Source organism: Oncorhynchus gorbuscha, linkage group LG23 (genome assembly GCF_021184085.1).
Source record: "Oncorhynchus gorbuscha isolate QuinsamMale2020 ecotype Even-year linkage group LG23, OgorEven_v1.0, whole genome shotgun sequence".
In the NCBI taxonomy this organism is placed as follows: domain Eukaryota; kingdom Metazoa; phylum Chordata; class Actinopteri; order Salmoniformes; family Salmonidae; genus Oncorhynchus; species Oncorhynchus gorbuscha.
In genome coordinates this window covers 46,767,309-46,791,567 of record NC_060195.1, presented here as the reverse complement: position 1 = coordinate 46,791,567, position 24,259 = coordinate 46,767,309, and the positions used below count along the sequence as shown (strand labels likewise).

Here is a 24,259-nt window from a genome sequence, read left to right as displayed (position 1 = left end):
AGGCAGGGGCTGTCAGGAGGCTGGGATGGTGAGACAGATCTGGAACACTCTTCTCAGTGAGAGACCCCAGGGTCAAAGGATCCACACCCAATGACACAGAATACAGTATGAGCCACATGACCATGGGGGAACACGTCCACCAATGACCCAATCATGCGCCGTTCTGCAGCCCCTGCCCTTGAGTTACAGTCAAGAGTCAGTTACATTTTTCTTGACCTAGGCTACATAATGACTGTCCATGCATTTTCTCAATTCATCAGTTGTAAACTGTAATTCAAGGTATAGTGAATTTGGGGGACTCCACACCCTACACACTCCAGCCATGTTCCTCTTGAATGGTTTGTAACCAGCGGGTTATGCCACATGGGCAGGGTAAGATTCTGAGCCACAGCACATCCCGAATGCCACTGCCTCATGTTACAGCTATCGGGTTCATGTTTCATTTCAGTTTTGGGTGGTGAGAGGTTGTGTGTTGTGTTGGCACGAGTGAAATTAAACATGAAACCGATAGCTGTAACATGAGGCAGTGGCATTCGGGATGCGCTGTGAGCCCAGATCCAAAACACCCTTTAAGTGACAGCCTTGAGTAGTCCTCTAACGTCAGTGGTTAAGCAGATAGGCTGCCGTCTCATGTGTGTCAACATGGTCTTGGATTGTAAAGTGTCTCTGAATATCGCCCTCTCAAGGAATTGACTTACCAACATTAGTTTTCAGTTCCCCGTAGTTTTCCTGATCGGCCTCATACTCTGATGAAATTGCTGAAGTTGAAATTGCTAGCCTCCAGTTTGTGCTCATTCAATTTTAGATCCTTGTACTTTTTCTCCTCCAAGGATGAGTTTTTGGCTTTCTGTCAAAAAAACGTAGGAAATTTAGCGAGCAGGCATTTCCGCATACCTCACAGCAAAACGACTCCACACAGAGTCTCTCAAGCTGGAAGTCGGTGATTGCATAATCTATTGGGAGGCTGGAATTCCCAGTACAGTAACCATAAATGTTTTTCTCATAATTGCTTTGGATGGTGGCCTGGAGCTTTTGAATTGAATATATGTTATAATAAATTGTCTGATTCATCTGGTAACATTTATGCACTTCAAATCAGATTTTTGGCGGTTGATTTCACTAAACAACAGCAAATATTTGAATAATTGACCACTGTTCAATGTCCCAAATGTGTTAATTGTCCACTTTTATCATGAGATCAGAACAGTCAAGTCTGAGGGGTCGGTGGGAAACGTTGTGTTATTAGATATTGCTACTAGTGCTGACATGGGGTTCAAGAAACTGTGAACACATGCCCACTTAGATTTATGATATGTGTTCGCTAATAGACAAAAATGATGTGAAACACAATTCCTGCCGAAAGTCTAGTTGCCACGTAACTTAGAAGGGTCATACACGCTGTTCTATCACCAGAGAAGTCCATTTATCAAGTGCCGCCGACGTGCCGAGCACACAAAGGACAACACATCCTTCGCTTTGCTATGTTTCCCTTTCTTCTGTCTCTTTCTCTGTTATTTAAAACTCTTTCTATAAAACCTTAACAACTACTCACAAAAACAAAGAAACAACCCTATTCCTTCTTTGTGAGAAGGACGTGGACTTTATTAGAGAACTGATATGCGTCTTTAACTGTGAAGGAATAAGTCATTTGGGTCTAGTGTTTTCCTTTCTCTAGGGGCCCTATCCTCCCTTTTCGACCAAACCCGAACACGCTTTTTCAACTACTAGACTACAGTTCTTCAACAAATGCAGCTGCTTTATATTTTCTATTGAATTTAACTGCCAGGAGGAAAATGCTCAGGTTTTTCCATCTGTGTTTCGTTGAGGTACAAAGTCAACTTTTCTTAATGGGTCCATGTTGGGAAATGCCTTGAAACTATACTGCCCGGAGGCAGGTGAAGACCAGAGTGGCACAACACCAAAAATAAACGATTCATGATTGGGATATCTGAAGTCCCATGTCGGCCATGAAAGATAGGTCATCAATGGAGTTGCCTTATCATGCCCGTTTCTCTTTCAGTTGATAACAATACACAGCTGGGAGGGAAAGTGTCACAAGACCTCTTGGCTTTGACTTTATATGTGACAGAATATAAATTACTTTTATTTGCACGCCATAACAGCAGAGAAAATGGTCCATTATTAATTGTGACTTGTGATATTATTCTTCCCAAATGTGAGCAAAGATCATTATTTGAAGAAAAAGTGAGAGCACATGAAGGACACATTTCACAAAGGCAACGAGAGACAGAAAGCGTTGGGTTCAAAACACTGCCGGTCTGCTGTGGCAGAGCCTTTTTTTTGTATAGCCTGTTTATTTTCCACTGACTCAAGTCGAAAAGGAAAAGTTTCCCATTTCATCCTACTGCTCCTTCTACCTCACGCCAAACTCAGACGAGAATCTCTGACCATGACACAGGAGGCACACAAAGAAGCACAATGGCAAACCATCAACGAGCGTCCAAGAGGAGGGCGGTTTCAGCAGAAAGGAGGTAGTGGGGAAAAAAGAGACCTCTTTTTAAGTCGGCATGCCCCGTAACAGCAGTCGCTAAACCCTTCTCTTTATTGACATTTCTCCCTCTCTCTGCTTTTGTTCACCTTGGCCTGATTGCATCAGCACCAGAATAACCTCAGAGGGAATGGCTGCAGTTTTCCCATGAAAGTCTCTCTGCATTTGCAAAAGCATAGAAAAGGGAACGTTGGCTAATGATGAAATTTACAACACGACTCATTACAGCGGTAATGAGGACAGGAAAAGGATCATTTAAAAAAAGGGCCAAATCAGCTCACAATAACATGCTGGTTTTTATAATTACTTTTTGAGTCATTTTAAGGCTGCCCACTGAGCGTAAACTGGTTGAATCCACGTTGTTTCCATGCCATTTCAACAACAATAATGTATTGTGATGACGAATCAACATGGAAATAGATTGGATTTACAAAAAGTCATAAAGTCATTCGGGAATTGTTGTCTTTTTTTCACCCAACTTTTAATCTAAATCCAATGAGATGGTTACATTTTTTTGCTGATTTCCCCTTCGAATTGACGTTAGTTGACAACTCAGGATTGAACTGAAATCTGTGCCCAGTGGGTGCTGTTCAACAGCTAATTCTGCCAGCCTTAGATTACCATCTTTTATGCTAGCCGAGTTTCTTGCTCAGAACTGCGTTTATTCTTGAACTTCTCCAAACTTGTATCAGAAAGGAAGAAAAAAATGTAAACAGGAAAAACTTCCGATGAAAGGTTGAGTGTGTCGAGAGCGTAGAGAGACAGCAATCTTCAAGCTCTTATTAACTGATGGAGGCTTTGTGCACTTTCAAAAACCCATTCAGCAACACCTTACGCCTGTCTGCCTAGTCTTTCCTCCCCCATTCCTCTTATCTCTCATCTGCCAAGTCGCATCTCTCCGTCTCTCAATGTGTCAGAGAGACCAAGCCAGAGCACGCTCGGTCCCCCTCCCTCCAAACCCCCAGCACTTAAAATCCCGGGATCTATAAGAAACAAGCAGTCCGTTTCCAAACTGCGTGCCACTGCGCTCAACTGATAGAAATCACGATAAGCACAACAATATTGGAGGGGGAAGAGAGCACTATCCGCTTTGGCTACTTCACACCAACCGTTTAATTTGTTTTGACTCCTTTTTATCTCCTGCTACAATAAAGGAACTGTGGATGATCAACATATCTTCTCTCCAGAAAGAGACAGAAAATCCTCTAAGCATGAAGTGCACTTGAAGTGCATGGAGGCAGGTGAAAAGCTGGCAGCCTTCAACACTCCACGAGGACATACACCCATACCCATAAGTACAGCAAAGTCAGGAGTGAGGATCAAACTCTAAGCTTTAGATGATTTCTCTGGCACCCTGATCACTTCCACAGGGCATTGAACACTGCCACTGAGACACACAGTGCCGCAGGTGACGTCAGGAGCAGTGCTCCTCTTACCTGTAACCTGGAGAGAACTCAGAAGATCTAAGGTTTGATTAGAGGCAATGTGAAATCATTCAAAAGCCAGCCTTTGTTTGTTCTTCTAAGATATCTATAGAGAATCTCCATCTGACAGGCTTATGAGGGTGTGGAGCAGTTCTTATACATTCCCTTAGGGTTTGATCATGCCCCAGCTGCAGGATAGAGCAACACACGCACAGTATACACATGCTCGTCGTCCAATGCTTACAGTAGGCTTCTATGATGTAAGTGCATAGGTAAAAGAGACGATTCCTGCAGGTGCAACATCACAGGAGACGAACTCTGGTCCCTTTACCACAAATCAGCAGAGGCGGAAGTCACCTAGCATAAATATTATGATTTATTAAACTACCTGAACGGCTCATAGCAGTGCATTGCGGTGCACAGTTTCCCAGTGATAATTTCCGTTCCCTCTGTCGACGCGGCCCTAAACTGTCAATTCCCATATCGGACGCTCAATTACTGCTCTGGGACTGGATAGCCCAGATTATGGAGACAGCAGCTGTGGAGTCACGCAACACTGGAGCAAATGGTCATAGGGGATAATTGTCCCAGGGCGGCTGAAAGTGTGTGTTAGAAATTGGGTAGTGAGGGGATATGTGAAACAAGCCCCATGTTATAGCTTATGCGTGATGGGATGAATGGCAAATATTCCCATCTGTCAGTAGAAAAGCTAGAGTGTTCATTCATTATTTGGATGTTGGAAAAGAAGGCCATTATCTTGTGACATTTGCACCCGTCTGCTTCCTACGTCAACACTACTGAGGATGTTGTATGAATTTGTTACAATGGGAAGAGGAAGAGGAGGAAAAGGAAGAAGAAAAAGATACGGATGGAGAGTTGATATGTATTGGTGGGAATACAGAAACGTTTGGGGACACGTTGAGTAACTGTGTGCGTGAAGTGTCTGTGATTACTCTTAAGGGCTTTGTATGTATTTGTTCATGACCCCCCAGACTTACAAGATAAAACCCAGACATCTTGCCATATAGAGACAAAAACAGAGCATCTCACCCATTTTTCATCCCGTTCGCACAGCAGACTTAACCATTTCAAGACACCTCTGCCTGTTGCCTGTTGTTCCAAGAAACCCTTCATACTACTGCAGCAGTGCTACTGTATACTGAGAGTGACCTTATGGAAGAAATGGTACTGGGATTGTTGAGGCGAGGTGACTGAGTGCGAATCAAAGACAGGGCAGCAATTTTCTGCCAATCTTCCATCCAGGGCCTCGGGGAGCAGAGCACATTTCTCAGTTGAATTTCAGAGCCACCGATAATGTTACGATTAAAGGCAGAGAAGTTAATCCACCGGCCCTGTGATTCTTGACATTTGTGATATGAAGCACTGGGCCGCCTGAGGGGAGTATCGCGCTTGTTTAAAGCATCTGTGAATAAGTGGAGAGCGCTGGCTCGTCTCCCTCAGATCCCTTTCCTAAGACACAGACAAGTCTTAATGAAGATGTCACAGTTCCTCCTTCTCATCACTGACCACAAGAGAACCACGTCTTACTTACTGTCTTACTAACAACTTGCATACAGTGGCAGGCTTTGTGCCTCTGGTTGGTGAATGAGGCTCCACCTTACTCAGTCTCGATATGTTCTCCATTTTACAGTATGCTGATTATGGCGGAGGCCTGGGGAGTAGTGCCGGATGGTCAGGTATTCTCACCTCTGCACAACAACAATAACAAAAACAACAAACAATCCTCCGCTTCTGCTCATTCAATCATCGGGACAATTAAAACAAACATCCGCCCACTTAAGGTCAGACATCTTTTTCGAGACAGGAGGTCTGCCATGGGCATATACAGACTTTCGGATTCTTAATTTAGAGTCAGATCGTAAACAGGAAACACAATCTTGAATCAAGAAAATAATGCCGGAATTATTCCACATGGATCCGGGACCTAGTTGTAGCTGTACAATAAAGGGAACCTGTTGATTTGTCCACAGTAATGATGGATAGGAATGGGAAAACATGCTTTGGAGAGAAGCATCTATTTCCTCCACTCCTTCCGATTACACACGTCACTGGAATTATGGAATACAAGTTTAACTATTAATAATACAAGTTAACAATCAGGAAAGCCTTGTCATTTACAGACCACAAGGGCATCACCAGTGTCGTCATTGCTGACCAAATCCAGGCATAGATGGAATTCTTTTTATCAGACGGGTTTCCTGTTAACTTCCAAGTGCTTCCTGGATCAGGGCAGATGTGGTTGTGTTGCGGTTCTGTGACTCACTCCGCTCCCGGGAGGGTTGCCCATCAGGCAGATCCCCACTGGTCCATCAGGAAGACCTCCACTGGCCCATCAGGAAGACCGTTACTGGCCTACAGTCACGTCGCCACAACAGACCGCGTCCTGAGACTGCATGTTCGACATTATAAGCTTTTCTTTAACGCAAACATAATTAGAGATAATACGATGCAAATGTTTTTGATCTTTATTGGCAAGTTTGTGTCGACTCGTACATTCCTATCTTAATAACTCGGGGCGTTTTTAACGGTTTGTAAATCCACAAGCAGTCAATTTCCGCAGCCAGATGCACCTGGAACCCCGCAAGTATACACCAGCTTACTCAATATAAACAGACAAATCCCTACTGATATTCGACAGTAAAAAAAAAAATGCCTCTTAATACAGTCATCCCAAAAGGCATAGAAATGAGTCCTAAAACATGGAACGTAAAAAAAATGGAGTATGATGGAATGTGGGAATTATACGGCCAACCCCAGATTGAGCAGGGACTATGCTATTTCCCAAAATGTCAGTCATTGTGCAACTTCTGGGACACAGGGGCTTTAAGAGACAAAGGCTGGGCTATGTGAGGTTTAGGGTGGGGCCTTGGGGGGCCGTTCTCAGGTCTCTACAGCAGTAAAAAGTCCCTTTTTTTGTGACAGCACATAGAAAAGGTATCGGGGTTTTGACCAAGGGAACACCATCCATCATGTGTCACTGTTCCCCTTTAGTGACTCTCTAGCGCTGTAGGCCAGCCTCAGTTAGCTTACGAGAACCATCATATATCAACTTACATATTATGGAAAACACGGTTTGTGTTTGAAGGATTAAAAGGTAAAATAATGAGCTACGGTTTCCAATTTATGAAATATTTTCTGTGTAGTGTGAACCATTTCCCTGTTCGAACGCTAACATTTATGGTTCAGTCATATTTTGACTGCAGCTTCTGTATTCTGCTGGAAAGGGTGAACCTAAGCAAACCTGCAAAACCAATGTGAAGGGTTGGGTAAGGGGGAAATTCTGTAGATATTTCTGATCAGAACAAATATGATTTTACCCCCCAAAAAACATCCATATCCTTTTTGGAAATAAACCAGCTTTATTTGTATTTATTATGAATCCTCATTAGCTGGTGCCAAGGAGGCAGGTACTGTTCCTGGGTTCCAGCAAAATGAAGGCAATTATACAATTTTAAAAACATTACAATAAATTCACAACAGATTTCACAACACGATTCCAGGACCGAGGAGTGGACAGTGTCAGGAACAAACATGCAGTTATCTGGGCCCCCGTGGGTTCGGCTGAGAACGCTGCTCCTCACGGACCAACTTCCCTATTTCACAGCTGAGTGCTATTGCCAGGCACAGGGTGGGAAGGATGGTCTCGGGGCCCAAGGGTGTAGCCGCGGGGCTATAGCGGTGTGACAGCGCATCCGGCTTGATATTCTTGGATCCCGGTCGGTAGCAGAGGGAGAAGTTAAACTGGGTGAAAAGCAGGGCCCACCTAGGTTTCCTGGAATTGAGACACTTGGCGGTGCGGAGATATTCCAGGTTCTTGTGATCCGTCCACACAATGAACGAATGTTCCGCCCCCTCCAACTAGTGTCTCCACTCCTCCAACTCCGTTCTTCACCGCGAGAAGATCACGATTTCTCACATCGTAATTCCTCTCTGTGGTGTTGAGGCAATGAGAGAAGAAGGCGCAGGGATGTAAATTGAGGTCCGGTGCAAAACGGACTCTGGCAGTCCTCCACATGTACCTCTTCCATATCTGCACCAGGTGGTAAGCGTTCCACAGGTCCAACTTGGAGAAAACGGTGGCCCCCTGGAGCGGCTCGAAGGCCGAGGCGATGAGTGGTAGCGGGTAGCGGTTCTTCACCGTGATGTCATTGAGGTCCGGCAATCGATGCACAGGCGCAGAGTTTTGTCCTTCTTCTCCACAAAGAAGAACCCTGCACCGGCATGGGAGGCAAAAGGACAGATACACCCTGCAGTCAAGGCTCAGGAGAAGACCCAGATGCAGGCCGTTTCGAAGTAACAAAACAGGGGAGCAGGCAAAGAACAGGTAAAGGGCAGGCAGAGGACAGTAGTCTAGAGCAGGGTCCGAAAGGTACAGAACGGCAGGCAGGCTCAGGGTCAGGCAGAGGTCAGTAGTCCAGAGCAGAGTCTGAAAGGTACAGAACGGCATGCAGGCTCAGGGTCAGGCAGAGGTCAGTAGCCCAGAGCAGAGTCTGAAAGGTACAGAACGACAGGCAGGGTCATGGCAGGCAGAATGGTCAAAAACCAGGTAAGCTCGAAAACAGAAACTAGAGACAGAAATGAGCATGGGGGGGAAACGCTGTTAGGCTTTACAAAACAAAATGAACTGGCAACAAAAAAACAGAGAACACAGGTATAAATACACTTGGCATAATGAGGAAGATGGGTGACCCTTGGAGGGGGGGTGGAGACAAGCACAAAGGCAGGTGAATACAGATCAGGGTGTGACAGTGTATGCATGTGTCTGTGCCTATGTTTGTGTTGCTTCACAGTCCCCATAGTTCCTTAAGGTGTTAAGTGCATTGTTATCAGTTTTTTTAAATCTAATTTTACTGCTTGCATGAGTTACTTGATGTGGGAAAAGAAGTTCCATGTAGTCATGGCTCCATGTAGTACTGTGTGCCTCCCATAGTCTGTCCTGGACTTGGGGACTGTGAAGAGACCTCTGGTGGCATGTCTTGTGGGGTACTTAATTGCTCCAATGGCGATAGTGAAACAGGTTGCATTCAACATGATGTGACAAACTATTCCTCTTCTCTATGGACAAAGCTGATAAGAGTACTTGTTACAGTTGTCGTGGTCGCCCGGATAGTTCTCACAATTCGGTACCAGAAATGCAACCTTTCCTCTTTACACGTCTAATAAACAAACGGGGGGGGGGGGGGGACAAGTGCATTTATTTCAGAGCATTTACAGGGAGGGTAGCTTTCTGACTGCTTTGTTCACCACAGAATGAAGCATTGGAAACGAAACCAGACAAATTACTCAGAGTCAGTGAAACAAACAACTCGAGAGATTGGATCAAGCCAATGAGTCTGCTAAGTTTTTCCTAAGGGGACACTGACTTGAAATAACGCAAAACATTTCAACGCCATGCCCTTAGTCTCTAAGGACTGGAGTTTTAGACAGAGAATAGTAGAAGGGAGCTACATTCAAAGACTACTTTATCATCAAGAGCATGTGGTTGGTTATTATGATAAACCTTGACACCCCCCACCACTCCTCCTTCCCTACCCCCGCCTGCCTTTCCTTCCCTCTCTGTCTTTAGTGGGAGGGTCGATGTGTGTGGGGGGGGCATTGTGGGTGGGGTGGTCCCCTTCTCCAGGACCCACAGAGTCAATGATACATAAGCCACATGACCGACTGGGCTCCTGTTATCCAAGGCAAACAGAGGACTTGCACACACATACAGCCAGACAGACCTGCTTCAAACTGCAAGCTGACTCCCAGCACATTCACAGCTCCACTGAACTTGGCACAGGCTGCCGTGTTCTCAGAGAAGGAGGGAAAAAAAGCTGCACACCTCCGTGGGAGAGCTCAGATAAAGACGTGCCTTCAGTCTTGGAGTGGCGTTGTCTGTCACACACTGATATACAAATACGCATTTAGACACACACACATACAGAAATACACACACGCACCAGGCAGGCAGGCAGGCAGCCAGACACACACACACACACACTCCCAGGCACACACCAGGGTGCATACAGAGGCACGCGCACACTCTTACACACACACAGAGAGAGAAGCAAACAGTCTTGCTCTCTCCCTCTCTCTCCCTTGCGCGCTCAGTCGCTCTCTCTGCCTCTCTCCCTCCCTCCCATCCACACACACACACACACCACTACAGTATATCAGCTAGCGACTACCGGAGAGCCAGAGGGGAGTGCAGAAATGAATGTGAAGATCCTGACGCTGGTGATTGTGCTCTTGGTGTCTCTGCTGTGTTCTGCCAGTGCTGGTGAGTACAGGGCTCGCTCGGGCTTCTGCCTGTAGCCTCCCTATGCTTTCTATTTTCTCCCTCTATATCGGCCCTGAGGCTCGGCTAAGGCAGCTGTAGTTGATCAGTTACCCAGTGTGATTAGCCTTGTGTGCCACTGAAAGGGAAGGAATATCAGTGACTGTGTACAGTACTGCAGTGCAGTGGTTTCCATGTTATTGTTGCCGGGGCTGTATTTTGTGTTGAAGTTTATAAGGTGCTATAGGTCATATGCTTTCACTTGATTCAGCTTGAGGGACAGCAGAGATTGTGGCTCATATGAAATATTTAGGGGCTTTTATTGATGGCCATTGCTGTCTATGCTGAGTGCTGTGGCTGAGTGTTGTCAAGGCTGTATTGCCAAATGACTGTTGTGACTGTTATGAAACGGACAGTGGACATGGCATGGCACATGTACTGCAAAGGTAGTTGTACAAATGTAATTTCACCTGATCTAACGCATTTATAATGTATCAGTGTATTGCTATAAGTACATTGTAGCAACGCTCATGCCTGTTCTCATGGTAATCCAATGCTCTAATTCATTTGGTGTGCTGCTGATGAGGATTGTATTTAGAATGTCTATGGGGGAGGCACATAATCCTAGATGCATGGTTGGATGGTCTCTTGAGGAGCTCAATTTGTGCTCCTTTGTCACAGTACATTTCCGTAAGATGCTGCCGCAGCTCTGGAGCCATTGTGTTGGACTCGAGTGTGAAATGAGAATCTCTGTGCGTACAAATTACGACAAGCCACAACGAACGTGGAGAATAGTATCTGGAGGTATTTCTCAGTGGTGGGTCATGGGAGTAGGAGCCTTGAGTGATGTGGGAGGTGTGTGTGTGGGGGGGGCTGACCATTGGCCGGCCTGCAGATGTGGTGCAGGTAACAGTGGAGTGTGAAAACACAACAGTGGGTCTTGTGTCAATGCTTCTAGCTACCTCTCTGAGGATTGACATCTATCTATGAACCACTGCTGGTTGGCATGTGCGTGTACATAATTGTGCATCTGTGTATATCTACTTGTATTAGTGCCTGACTGTACATGCATCTGCGAGGTATACTGGCCACACTTGGTGTATAAAACGGCAAGGTGCAGCAGTGAGAGCTCATGTCTCCCTTGCTTCCGAGCGTTGCATTCATCACGGTGTGACGTGCTATTTTTGGTCTCGGCCACACGAGTAAATGGGAAGCAATTATCCTGCATTACGGTCAGTGTCGTTTTTCACAGCCCCTGCGTGTGCCTGACCATGTTCCACGCCCGAGAGCTCACCACCGCGCTACACGTCCCCTTCCCTGTGCTCTGATGACGGAGGAAAAGAAGCTGTGCGAGCTCAAAAATGCTTATTCAAATTATTCTACGTCTTTCAGGACATGCTGCCTATATCTGCTCTTTCTCCTTGCCTGTTTCCCTGGCTGGTACTATAGAATTGTCTACATTGAGAGGGAGAAAGGGAGGCTACTGTATAGCAGCGTTAGTGGGTGTGGGGAGAGATGGATGCTGCTAGTTGGAGCTGGAGTCTGTGTCTGTGCCTGTGCAGCACCAGCCTCTGCTACATGCGCTGTGCTGTCGCGGGAAGGTGTCGGGTGAAGGCTCTGTGTGTAGGAAGTGGGTGTGAAGCCTTTCATCTTGAGACAAATGCTTTTCCAGTTCACTAGGAGTTTTCCCAGGTTATCTGTTTTCAGGCGTGTGTGTGTGTAGGCTGAAGCACTGGCATGGTCAGGCAGAGAAAGGGTGGGGACTTGTGTGTGTGTGTGTGTGTGTGTGTGTGTGTGTGTGTGTGTGTGTGTGTGTGTGTGTGTGTGTGTGTGTGTGTGTGTGTGTGTGTGTGTGTGTGTGTGTGTGTGTGTGTGTGTGTGTGTGTGTGTGTGTGTGTGTGTGTGTGTGTGTGTGTGTGTGTGTGTGTGTGTGTGTGTGTGTGTGTGTGTGTGTGTGTGTGTGTGTGTGTGTGTGTGTGTGTGTGTGTGTGCCTGCTTGTGTGTCTATGTGTGTGTGTTTGGCAGTCAGAGCTCATGGTGCAACAGGCGACAGAACCTCAATCTAACACTCCCCTCCGGCAGTTCTTCAGTGTCACCGAGTAGATTCAGTAGCACTACAGTGGCCTTGCTGGTTCTATATCACCATCCCTGAACAGCATACCGTACCTCAATTACCCATCTTCAAAAAGGCACACTCTACCTTGAGAGCAAGAGAGAGCAGGCAAAGCCTCAGATGTGGTATTCATAATTCATTCTGAAGGCGATCACTTGTCTTCCTCCCCCTCTAACTCTTAAGGGCTGGTATGTAAACAATCCGTATTGTGGAAACAGTCTGGCCTCTCAGGCCTGTCAGCCGAGATATCAAAACCCCATCTTTCACAGGCACAGAAACACCTCCGCCCATATCCCTAAATGCAGAGAGTTGCACAGGAGGAAAACAACAGATGCTGACATACACACACCACACACACACACACACACACACACACACACACACAAAAGGCACAATGCTTCTGAGGTGTGTGATGTTAGAGGCCTGGTTGACTCCCGGTTGACACCCAGGCACATTTGAACAGGTGAGGTGGTTGTTGGTTTTGTGAGGTGGGCATGATAGGAGGGCTCCTCTTACTGGAATTATATATGGGAGACATCATCTGCATTCGAGTAGGGAGGCAATTTCACGTGAGCTGTCAGCAATGCTATCATTCCATGTTAAACTTTGATGTGTTTTCGGTTCTCGGGATTCGGGCACCAGCATAGTCCCATCTCAGCTGCACCTGTGGTGCTTTCTGGGTCAGGGAGAGCCACAGAGAGGCCCGGAGAAAAGAAATACAGGCCCTCATTAAGGCACCTACATCCACACAATGTTTCTTTTCAACAATCAAAAAAAAAGAGGGAAAAGGGAGGCGGCGAGGAAAAGCCAAGATATTTGGCGAAACAACATCAATGGGACCTATGCTAACAGTACACAGGAAGCCTTAAATCATAATCCCAGCTCCTTCACACTGGCTCTGGTAATGTAAAGAGTTTTTTCGTGTCCGCTGTTGCTGCAGTGATTATATGGGCCGTAGAGAGAACAAAAACAGGCAAACTTTTCCAGATGTCCTGTAATAACATAATAATGGTGGGCAAAACATTTGCGACAGAGTGGGCGCAGTAGTTAGGTTATTAGGGGATTATGGGGAATCATTCACAGGGTCTAGCTTAGCTGGGCGAGTGAGTGGCAGCTGGGTTTGTCTTGTTCTCTCCCACACACACAGATACACATGCAGAATAACACATTGTGAATAACCTGGATTTCCTCTCTACGCAACGCTGGCAGAGAATCAGAGCCAAACCATCAGTTTCAAGATAGGACAGCTGAGAAACACTGCACAGACACTCACGGCTCTGTTTCTTTACAGAGGCAAGCAGACATGCGCAATAGACAGCGAGAATGTTTGACCACTGGCTACAGTATGGTGCATGGTGACAATCCTGAATGGACACATCATGTAGGCCTAGTTTCATTCTTTCACCCCCAAATCAGGAAAAGCAAATGATTTTATCAGCAACCTCTACTAACTTGCTAACTACTTGTTGCCCTCGCCACTTGCCTGTCATGTAAATGAATGACAAACATGGAGAAACCAAAATACAGTCCTAAATCCCTAGTAAAAATCCATAGCCTGCGATTTACTGTTTTGAAAAAACAGTCGGATCTTGTTGACGTCAATAATAAAGTATTGGGACTTTATTCGTGTTTTTGCGATAAGCCACTTCATACTGTACATTGGTATGACTCCCACTCGCCGTGGACTTCATATAAACCGTCCACAATTGCGTTAGAGGAGAGGGAAGAGATTTGGGGGGGAAATCATAAGTCAATCGGTAGGCTCCATGAAGTTAGCATATGCGACTGCTGAGGCGCTGTATTGTAATTCAGAAATCCGCTGAATGAATAAATCAACTCACTTAGAACTTCGGCCAGAGGTGTAGGCCTATGCATTAGGAAAAAGACACAGGGAGCGGAAAATAGAAGGAAAAAAAGAAAGGGAAGACAGAGAGAGAGAGCGGCCATCTTGGAGCACAAGGGTCGTTTAAGCTTTCAGTGGCGAGGGGAGCGCCATGCACGACACTGAAATATTAAAAAGCCTCTAAAAACTTCACAGCTGGTGGTCTCACTTGCCTTCCCAAATTGTTGCAGGTGGACGAACAAGAGCAATAAAAGGTGGCATGCAACGGTAGTAAAACAATTAGTCTTGAAACGCTCTCTGCCTCTGCCTGACCCTGAATCCATTATGTGGTCCTAGCTGTTCCGGAGTCGGGCCTAAGTCTGTCTCCCTCATATGAGAGCTATGAGAATGCTGCCCTGGGGCAGATGGTTGGGGTTACCCACCATGCTAGCCAGGCCTCTTCTAAGCACCACCAGATCCCTATCCCCAGGCCCAGGTTACTCCTATTCTCGCACCTAATAGCTTAATCAAAGCCAGATATTTTTCAAAAAGCTGCGCTAGTTCCACCAGGGGCTCAATATTAATGTGATTTATGACTCCCTGTTCAAACATTAAGTGTTACATTTAAAGTGGGTGTCAATTGGGATACGATCGGAGTGGACATTTTTATTAACAGCACACCAAAAACCACTGAATAAATATTCTAGAGCCGTTGGAATGAATGAATGGAGCTTTAATTACCTACGCGGTCAATTTACGCAAAACATGGAAGGGGAAAATATTACTCTTGAACAGTGGTGGTCACAGGTATCATTTCCCATCATTTCTTGTGGCCAAACACTGTTTTGTTTCATCTCATTCTTTCATGACAGATATCCATAATTCAATGCTTGGAAAACACAGGAGCAGCTGGACATCACTTTCGAATGAGGTGAAACAGAAAGACAGTGGAATGAAAATATAACCAAAGGCAACTTTGTTTCCCTATTAATGCTAAAATCACATACAGCACACTCAATATGGACACAGTCCGTTTACCTGGTCCAAGGCAAGACACAGCTGGCACTTGTTAGGGACTGTTATTGATAAGGAGGACTGGGGAGATTCATGCAAATTCCGAAGTCGTGGATCATGCATTGGGGACGATGGGGCTGTGCAAAGGGGGCTTTGCAGATTTTAGGAACACTTACCAGTGCCCACACTGGGTTTAGTCTTACCTCCCAGGCCCTAGGCCACAGGATATCCTTATTTCGGCTATGCCTCTTTATTCTCTCAAAGACACGCATATAAAGTCAAGGTGGTGGAGGTGTACCTCCTTTCTCTCCCCACCCCTCCCGATTTAATTGAAACGCATGGAACTAGAAACTATCAGATCACTTTTCCTTCCTATACCCAAGTGGGCTACGCAGGGAATCATTCATTTATGAAACAATACATTATTCACGGCGGGAGGAAGTTGCCATTGTGCGTAGTTTGTTTACTAATGGTATTTGACTATTTCACGCATGCAGAAGAGAGAGAGAGAGAGAGAGAGAGAGAGAGAGAGAGAGAGAGAGAGAGAGAGAGAGAGAGAGAGAGAGAGAGAGAGAGAGAGAGAGAGAGAGAGAGAGAGAGAGAGAGAGAGAGAGAGAGAGAGAGAGATCCATCGTGGGTCAACCAGCCTGTGACTGATGGATGGAATCTCTCAATATGTTTCCTAATGGCCATATTTGGAGTAGGGCTGGACCTCCCACAGTACCTCTTTCTCGATCTCATTTACTGATGAGGAGAGAGAACGGTTCCCTCCTTTCTTTGCTGGCCCCTGACGATGAACAGATGTTTGTGAAAGAGGAAAACAAGAAGTGGGATACATAACCATATGTCTCGTTCAGGCAGAACGTTTAGTCAAGTAGCGGCGGAACATCTCAACATCTCAACGGGGCGGTAGGGTAGCCTAGTGGTTAGCGCGTTGGACTAGTAACTGGAAGGTTGCAAGTTCAAACCCCTGAGCTGACAAGGTATAAATCTGTAGTTCTGCCCCTGAACAGGTAGTTAACCCACTGTTCCTAGGCCGTCATTGAAAGTAAGAATTTGTTCTTAACTGGATAAATAAATAAAAAATGCTCCAGGACAAACACGCACAGCCACTTTAATAATGGGAAATGATGTAAATATATCACTAGCCACTTTAAACAATGCTACCTTATATAATGTTACATACCCTACATTATTCATCTCATATGTATATACTGTACTCTATATCATCGACTGCATCCTTATGTAATACATGTATCACTATGCCACTTTGTTTACATACTCATCTCATATGTATATACTGTACTCGATACCATCTACTGTATCTTGCCTATGCTGCTCTGTACCATCACTCATTCATATATCTTTATGTACATATTCTTTATCCCCTTACACTGTGTATAAGACAGTAGTTTTGGAATTGTTATTTAGATTACTTGTTGGTTATTACTGCATTGTCGGAACTAGAAGCACAAGCATTTCGCTACACTCGCATTAACATCTGCTAACCATGTGTATGTGACAAATAAAATTGGATTTGATTTTGAGGTTAGCATGTGCAGTGCGTTTGTCAACAAAACGCTGTAAGAAGCTTATATATTGAAGTTTTAATTGACCCAAGGGACAAGTATCTATACCACAGTTTGTATATAAAACCCTTTTAGAAAAGCCTTACCCCTTGACTCGAACGTTCACAGGAATATTGTTATAAATGCAGGTGGCATAAATCCTGCTACTACTAGGATGTCTGCCAGTCGGGTAAGAGTAGCTGACTAGGCTGTTCACCTATGTGTGCATTTGCAGTTTTACCTAACCATGTCCGACGTCAAAATGCCCTCATTAGCTGAGAAACAGCCTCATGCAATGTTGATGCTATGTTCCTTTAAATCCTACCCTAATGGAGAGGCACTGATCCCTAAAGTAGCAGAACTGCAGTGAACCTTTGGCGTCTCACATACACACACACACACACACCTCCCCTATAACATGGGAGAGGGAACGTCAGTTCACAGCAGGGGGGCAGTGATGACACAAGAGAGGGAAGGGGCGAGAGCTGGTGCTTCACATTTGATTAGCGTGCCCATGGAAACGGACGGTTGGAGGATCCCTCTGCCCTTGCCTTGCTTTTTCTGGAGATTAAAGCTACACCCACCTCTCCTCCTCGCTGATTAGTCTACATACCGACCAACGTGCTGGGCCTCGGCCCGCTACTGCTTACTGGAATATCCAGGTCTAAATCGCCATTCGCCTACTGCTACCTCCAGCCTCCTACTCGGGGTGTTAAATCCTCTCTCAGACAGCAGGCTGCTACCGAGTTCAGGGAGAAATCCATCTTCAAATGCTATGCGTGATCGGCTCTCCGATTTTGCCTTGTATTTAAAAGGCCCTAAAATGTCGTAAACTCCTCGCCATAGACTCACACCAATCCACTGAGTTGGATGGTGGATGAATGAAAGCAGCCAGGAGGTCCAGTGGTGGACTCCGTTGCCTCAGTAGTTGATGCCTTCAGCATCGCTGGCGCCGCCCGAGGCCCTTTGAACGCGCAGAGCTTTGACCATAGCTACCAGAGCAGGCTGCCCCGTCTCACACTTCATCACGAAGCACTCTCGCTCATTTGGGAGCATGTGCAGTTCACTCAGAGGGCTGCAACCTCGCAGCCGACCGAGGGGGTAAGGTGGGGCACAAAGGGACATCTGCCGAAACAAAGCGGTCTGCGAAATTTCTTTAAAAAAAAAAAAAAAATCTGAGCCCTCAACTTCAGTGAGTGACAGTTAGCAGAGTTTATAACGGGGGTTAAGTTAGAGCTGGGAACGTGCAGCGGGCCCTACATTTAATGCACTTTCGTTTCCTCTGGGGAGTGGTTAGGGACAAAGCCAGCCTTCATTTCACCCCCACAAACCCATTATTATCACAGACGAGCACCACAATGCTACATATCAAACAGGGAACAGTGGAACACACTGCTTGGAACACTCCGCTTGCCATGAAAGCAAAAGGCTGACACACACACATACAGGGCCCAAGCCCCTCTCGCCCAGGGGAAAGGGTTGAACAAAATAAGCTGCCCAGTCAGGTTAATTATGCGCTGAAATTTGTAAACTGGGAAACCTGATCCATTTCAACTGACAATGTCATTCTTTTTGCTCCCCGAGTGCATTTCACAGTGGCTGCCATGGTAACATGGGTCTGAAAGTCCGCTAGGGAATGGCACCAGTTTCTGCCAAGGCCCAGAGTTACTGGTAGGCATGCGATTAGCAGCACACTGACAGACTCCGGCTTCAACGGGCAGAACATTTCCAAATGGGGGTTCTGAATGCTGAACAGGGCAGGGGTGTCTGCTCCTTCCACTGCGTTTCCACATCTGAGGTAGTGGTAGATGCAAAGGCGAAGGCTCGACTAGCAGACGGCTAGCAAATCCACCACCATACTTCAGCAGCATCAGCAGGAGCTCTGCTCTTGCTAGGGCCAAAAGAGCGAAGCTAGGAAAATGGGTTGGCTTGTACTGCATGCACTTGCCTGATTAACGTGTCTCATTTGTGCCTAAACATTCTCGATCCCCCTCATATACCCCTGGAGGGTGTGGGGTGTGTCTGTGTGTGTCTGGGTCTGTGGGTTAGTGTGTCTGCGGGAGTACTAAACACACAGGGAATCACTAGCTACACGTCCGTGCCTTATTTTAGTGAATGAAGGAAGCATGTGATGGAGACAGTGTACGTCACACTAATAACCATAGCTACACTCACTAGGGTATTTATTCTTACTCTCACGCAAACACATCCCTAGCAGTGTTCCCCATAAGGATCCCCCAGGCAAATGCACGGAATTAGGTGCAAAGCAAACTGTCTCAGTGTTCTGTATGTACAGCTACAGACTATGTGTATGCAATGGTGTGTCTAAAATGCTGCAGATGGTGTTAATGGTATGACATACACATAATGAAGTGCCATCGTACCATTCACCGAAGATGGCTCTTCCCTCGGCTAATTGGACTACCATGAAGCAGAGTGTCTTTTCTGCGGGGGTTATTACTTCCACGGAAAAGGGACATGCTGTACTGTAGGCTGCACTGATCCATGGTCCTCTGGCTCAGTGGGTTTTGAACAGAAAATGCATCTCTGTCTGAATCAATGGAGCTCATTATCACGTCCCTGTCACCTGTGACATGAGGCACTGAGCCGTTGCCAGCATCATACATGAGCCAGACGACGCCCCATGGTAGATGTGGCATCAAGCGGCGATGCACTGGGCTAGGCACTGGGCTAGGCACTGGAGCCAGTGTTTTACCAAGCGAGGCTGCTGGTTCTCTTCTTTTCTGTTCTTTCCTGTTCTCTCCTCCACCTTCTGGTCCCTCCCCTTCTCATCTCTTCTGTTCTCCTCTCCTCTTTCTTCCACTCTCTTCTCGCCTGTTCTCTCATGTCCTCCACCCTCATCTCTCGCCATGGTTACTGCAGAGCAGAGCCCGGTTCCAGTCCGATGCTCTCGTTTCCACTCTATGGCAGCTGCTTGTTTACACATCAAGGGCCTCTCAGGCTGCCTCATCCTCTGCTTCCATGGAAGGATGGAGCGGAGAGAGCAAGATGTAGGGTGTGGAGGATCAGGAGGAAGGAGGGATGGAGGGACAGATGAAGAAAGAGAGAAAACAGAGCAAGAGGGATTGTTTTCCAATCGCTCTGTGAACCGTGAAAGATAATCGATGAGACGGTGCACTGATTCATAATCAGTTTAGCTGAGCAATGAGCAAAGACTAGTCCAGTTAAGAATCAGATGAGATTAGTTGAAACGATGTATTCATTCGTTTTTACGCACAGAAAATGAAACACTGCAAGGATTCAATTTCAGTGCGACACGCTTGAGGAGCCTTGTTGATTCTGTATCCCATCCATAAATAACCAGTTCAGCCTTCTCACCTGTTGCTGGTTTACTCATGGACCTGGAAAGAGAACAAATCTCATATTTCCTGGCGACAGAGTTAAGTCTAAAGCCATTGGTAAATGTACAAGTCCAGAGATATGTTATGTGTGCATCTTGGCATCCTACACAAATCAGCTTTTCTCTACAAAAGAAACAGTGCTCCTCATTCTCCATCCCCTGTGCGCTTCCTCCATCGGCGTGCCACGTCTCAGCAATGTGATATCCAATTAGCCCATGTGGCTATCGATCGCTAGACTTGGCACCAGACAGCAGGCATCCATTTCTCCCTCTCTCTCCGACAGAACGACAAGCGCTGGGAGACGTACAACACGGCCCGGTTGACGGGGATGCAGGGGCATTGACAGGGAAGGGCTGTCAGAAACGCTGTGTATCGGCCGGTTCTGAAATGAGATCGAGAAAGTGAAAAAGGCAACATAATGGATGGCACCTGAGGAGTGTGGTGAAACAAAGGAAGGGGAATTAGATAGCAGCCGACTGGTGATGTATCATTAAAGCCTGGACGCAGGCCAGCTTGTGACACAGCTCTGCTTCTCTCAGTCTTCCTCTCGCTCTCTCTCTCTCTCTCTCTCTCACCACTTCCCTCTCAGACAGGTCTGGAGAGGCAGCAGCGGTAGCTACAATATTTCCGGCATTCCAGAAATTCCCTATTAATTCGAGTTTACTTAGGGAATTACCAGAAGGGGAAGAAATGCCTGAGTTTGGTTGTGATGAGGGCCTGGGCTCTGGGGTCAGATGTTGAGATAAGGAGGGGTGGTGTCGCGAGAAATATCTAACCTCTGCCATATTGCTTCCTTACCCGCTGATCATGTTTGTGGGAATCCCACAGTGGGAAAATATCACATGGGATGCTACATGTGCTGGATCCATTTTCACAGCAATACGATAGTATAGTGGTTTTTGTTTATGGAGATGAAATGTGCATTAACAAATGATTGCTTTGAGTTGGGCCTCATTTACAAGGTATTATGTCATTTGGATGGCTGCCTTCTCATCCCATCTATCCAGATATGGCTAAGGGTACATGCCTGGAACTGGCCCAGCTTGATACCTTCTCTCCTGTTGGGAAGAGTCAATCCATAACTGCCAGTCTTATCACTGGGTCCTGGCTTATTTTTAGCAGCTTTCATTACACCTTTCTTTCCTGTGGCCAGACGAGCGGTAGGGCTGAGATCTGTCAGGAGATGTGCTCCCGTCAGAGCCCAGAGTTGAGCAGCGGCTGACAGCTCGCCGTGGCAGGAAACATCTAAATTGTCTCATTACAGATCCGGGTTATGACAGACTGAGCGACCCAGAGAGGAGAGAGAAGCGGGTGATGAGTTGTGTTCAGCACAGCCGGGCCGGGTGTAATTACTGTGTGTGTGTGTGTGTGTGTGTGTGTGTGTGTGTGTGTGTGTGTGTGTGTGTGTGTGTGTGTGTGTGTGTGTGTGTGCGTGCGTGCGTGCGTGCGTGCGTGCGTGCGTGCGTGCGTGCGTGCGTGCGTGCGTGCGTGCGTGCGTGTGTGTGTGCGCGTGTGTGCGCATATGTCAAAGTGCCTTGAGATGTCTGGCATTTCATGGGGATATACATCGAAAACATTTTTTTAAATGACATTTGCCTTTTGGTACAATAACGGTTATTCACCATTGTGTAAAACCCTTCAAATCGTGGCGCTGTCTCCATTTCCTGATTCTAATGCTATTCTAAACTGTTTAGAACATGATCAATGAATATCAAGTGTCAAAATATGTTGGGGGTTCAACCACTGTACATGATATGTGTGCTGATACGTCTGCTTTCACTGTAATGGCAGGTGGATAATGAATTAAATTCAGGCAAAAGCTGTTCCCCATTCAAATGTGTTTACCTTGTCAGCTGGAGAAGGGGTCTGCATGTGTGCAGCGGAAAGATGTTAATTCAATGCTCCTTAACAGAAGATGAGGATCCACCATCCACCACCCCACTGACAGCCCTTGCTAGTTAATTCGTCAGCCTCCGTTTCTCCAGGTGTGTTTTGATGTGCTGGATACAGGAAGCAGACATGGGGGGGAGACAGTAATGGTCTCCAGACACTTTCCATAAACCTAGTCAATGGGGAGAATCACTAGAGGCTAAATGTAATCATGGCTTTGACAACTTCTCTATTGCGGCCCTTAAGTATCTCTGCTCCTTTTCCCACCTGTACGGGAGGATGTGGATGATTGTCCAGTCTAGGAGAAGACATAACACCTAAGGAAGGTTCTTCCCGGGAGAATTCTAAAAATGGTGCCAGTCTCTCCTATGGGAGGAGCCTGGAATGTCATGACACCATGTGAGTGATGTCACTTTGGTTTTTGACAGGAAAACCCTAATGGGAATTGTTGTTTATTTTCTCAGGAAAGGTATTTATCTGCTAAATGACTTAAATGTAAATGTAAAATGTAAAAGATGCCTCTTTTAGGAACGCACACGCATCTTTGGTTTCGGATGGACGTGAGGTTGAGAACGGAAATGTGTGACGAATTCTGATCGATGAAGTATAGCTTAGATTTCAAATGCAAAAATATTCACTTGGTCGGAAATAACCCAGCTAGCACATTTGGTTCCTTGGATGTTTTGGGAACATACTATGTTTTTGGTTTCACATTGGTTGTGGGAATGAAGCCAGATGATTCTTGACCGGGTCAAGCAGAAAGATTTGAAAATGTTCTGAAAACAGAAGTGAACATTTTGAACTGTTCTGGGGTTACGTTCATTAGGTTGCAGAGGAGGTCCTAAAAAGGTTTTACTCCTTGAAAGGTTTTTCCCTGGGAGGTTTTATTGCCGCTCTGAGAACGTAGATGATAGGTGATTTGGAGGTGTTTGAATAAGTTCCTTAAAACTTTCACTGAATGTTTCAATAAGACTTTTCATAACAACTGTTAAGATTATTTTGGGTTTACTTTTTGAACTCCAAGCACAGATGGGACACATGGAAATGAATTTCCTTATGCGTTAATCATGCAAACACGTGCATTTTTTTATTGTGACACGGCATCATTGACATTGTTCTCTATCGACTGTGCCATCCGAAACTGTTAATTTTTGTATATTCAAACAGACCACGTTTCAAAGGAAACACGCACTCATTAACCCTTTACACTCGTACCTGTATACGGGTTGAAAATGGCAGATTTGAACACTGACAAGTGCCTAAACTGAAACGCAATGGCTGTACGGTAACATGCTATACATGGCGTCAGAGCTCAGGTTCTCCGCTTCACAACTCTGTGTGGGTTTTGACTGACAGCCATTCTGAACATGCCCCCATCCCTCCCACTAATTTGGCAACTTTTTCAAATATTTTTCTCCAACTGAGGGAAATGCTGTAAATTAAGAGGACTGAATGTATTTTGAAAGCAAGCCAAACACAAGCCAAATGAGCACTTCAAATGTCCATATCTAAAAGTCTATGTTTATGTCAACGTTTATGATCACTAGGTTTGATGTACAGTTACAAGATGACATAGCATTATACCCTGGGTTATTCTAAACAGAATGAGCCTATGTTTGTTGTAGTGTGGAGAAAATCTGCTGTGGACCACGAATCTGAATGCACTCATGACTCCTTTCTTTGCCCACCAAAATGACCATCTGCTTCTCTGAATTGCCTTGTGAAGCCTTAACACTGTAAGATCGTATTTTATAACTTAGCTAGTCATGTTGGCAATAGAACAAGCTGTCAAATGAGCCCCACCTGACCCAGATTGCAATTCATAATGGACCGTTTTTGGATTGCGTAAACAACAACAGTAAGTGTGTGATGGTGGGGATGCAGTGATTGCTCTAGTTCCTCAATGGCACAGCTAGGAGAGCTCAAAAACACACTTTATAGTCTTCTGTGAGTCATAAAAGTGAATTGAAATTACACTTGGAGACACCAGTTTGACCTCTAACTCAAACCATTGTCATTTTGTTGTGTCTCATGTTGCACCTACCCCACATTTTTAAGAATATTTTTATGTTACTGAATGTATCCAGAGTATTTTCACACAGGAAATGTAGAATGCACATAAAATAAAATAAATGTAATGTTTGGATTCAGTCGTGTATCCATATAGACCAATTCCTACAAATTGTTATTATTTTTTTTATTTAACCTTTATTTAACCAGATGGGCCAGTTGAGAGCAAGTTCTCATTTACAACTGAGACCTGGCCAAGATAAAGCAAAG

General features: G+C 45.7%; 1 protein-coding gene across 1 annotated transcript in view; it reads left to right on the top strand.

Moving 5' to 3' along the window:
• Window positions 1–9,956: 9,956 nt before the first annotated feature.
• apln (apelin) overlaps window positions 9,957–24,259 on the top strand; it is a 30,071-nt gene continuing 15,768 nt past the window's right edge. Inside the window, exon 1 of the mRNA XM_046324289.1 lies at window positions 9,957–10,213. Within this exon, the coding sequence (XP_046180245.1) occupies window positions 10,147–10,213 (67 nt within the window). The 5' untranslated portion in view covers window positions 9,957–10,146. The remainder of the gene's footprint in view (window positions 10,214–24,259) is intronic.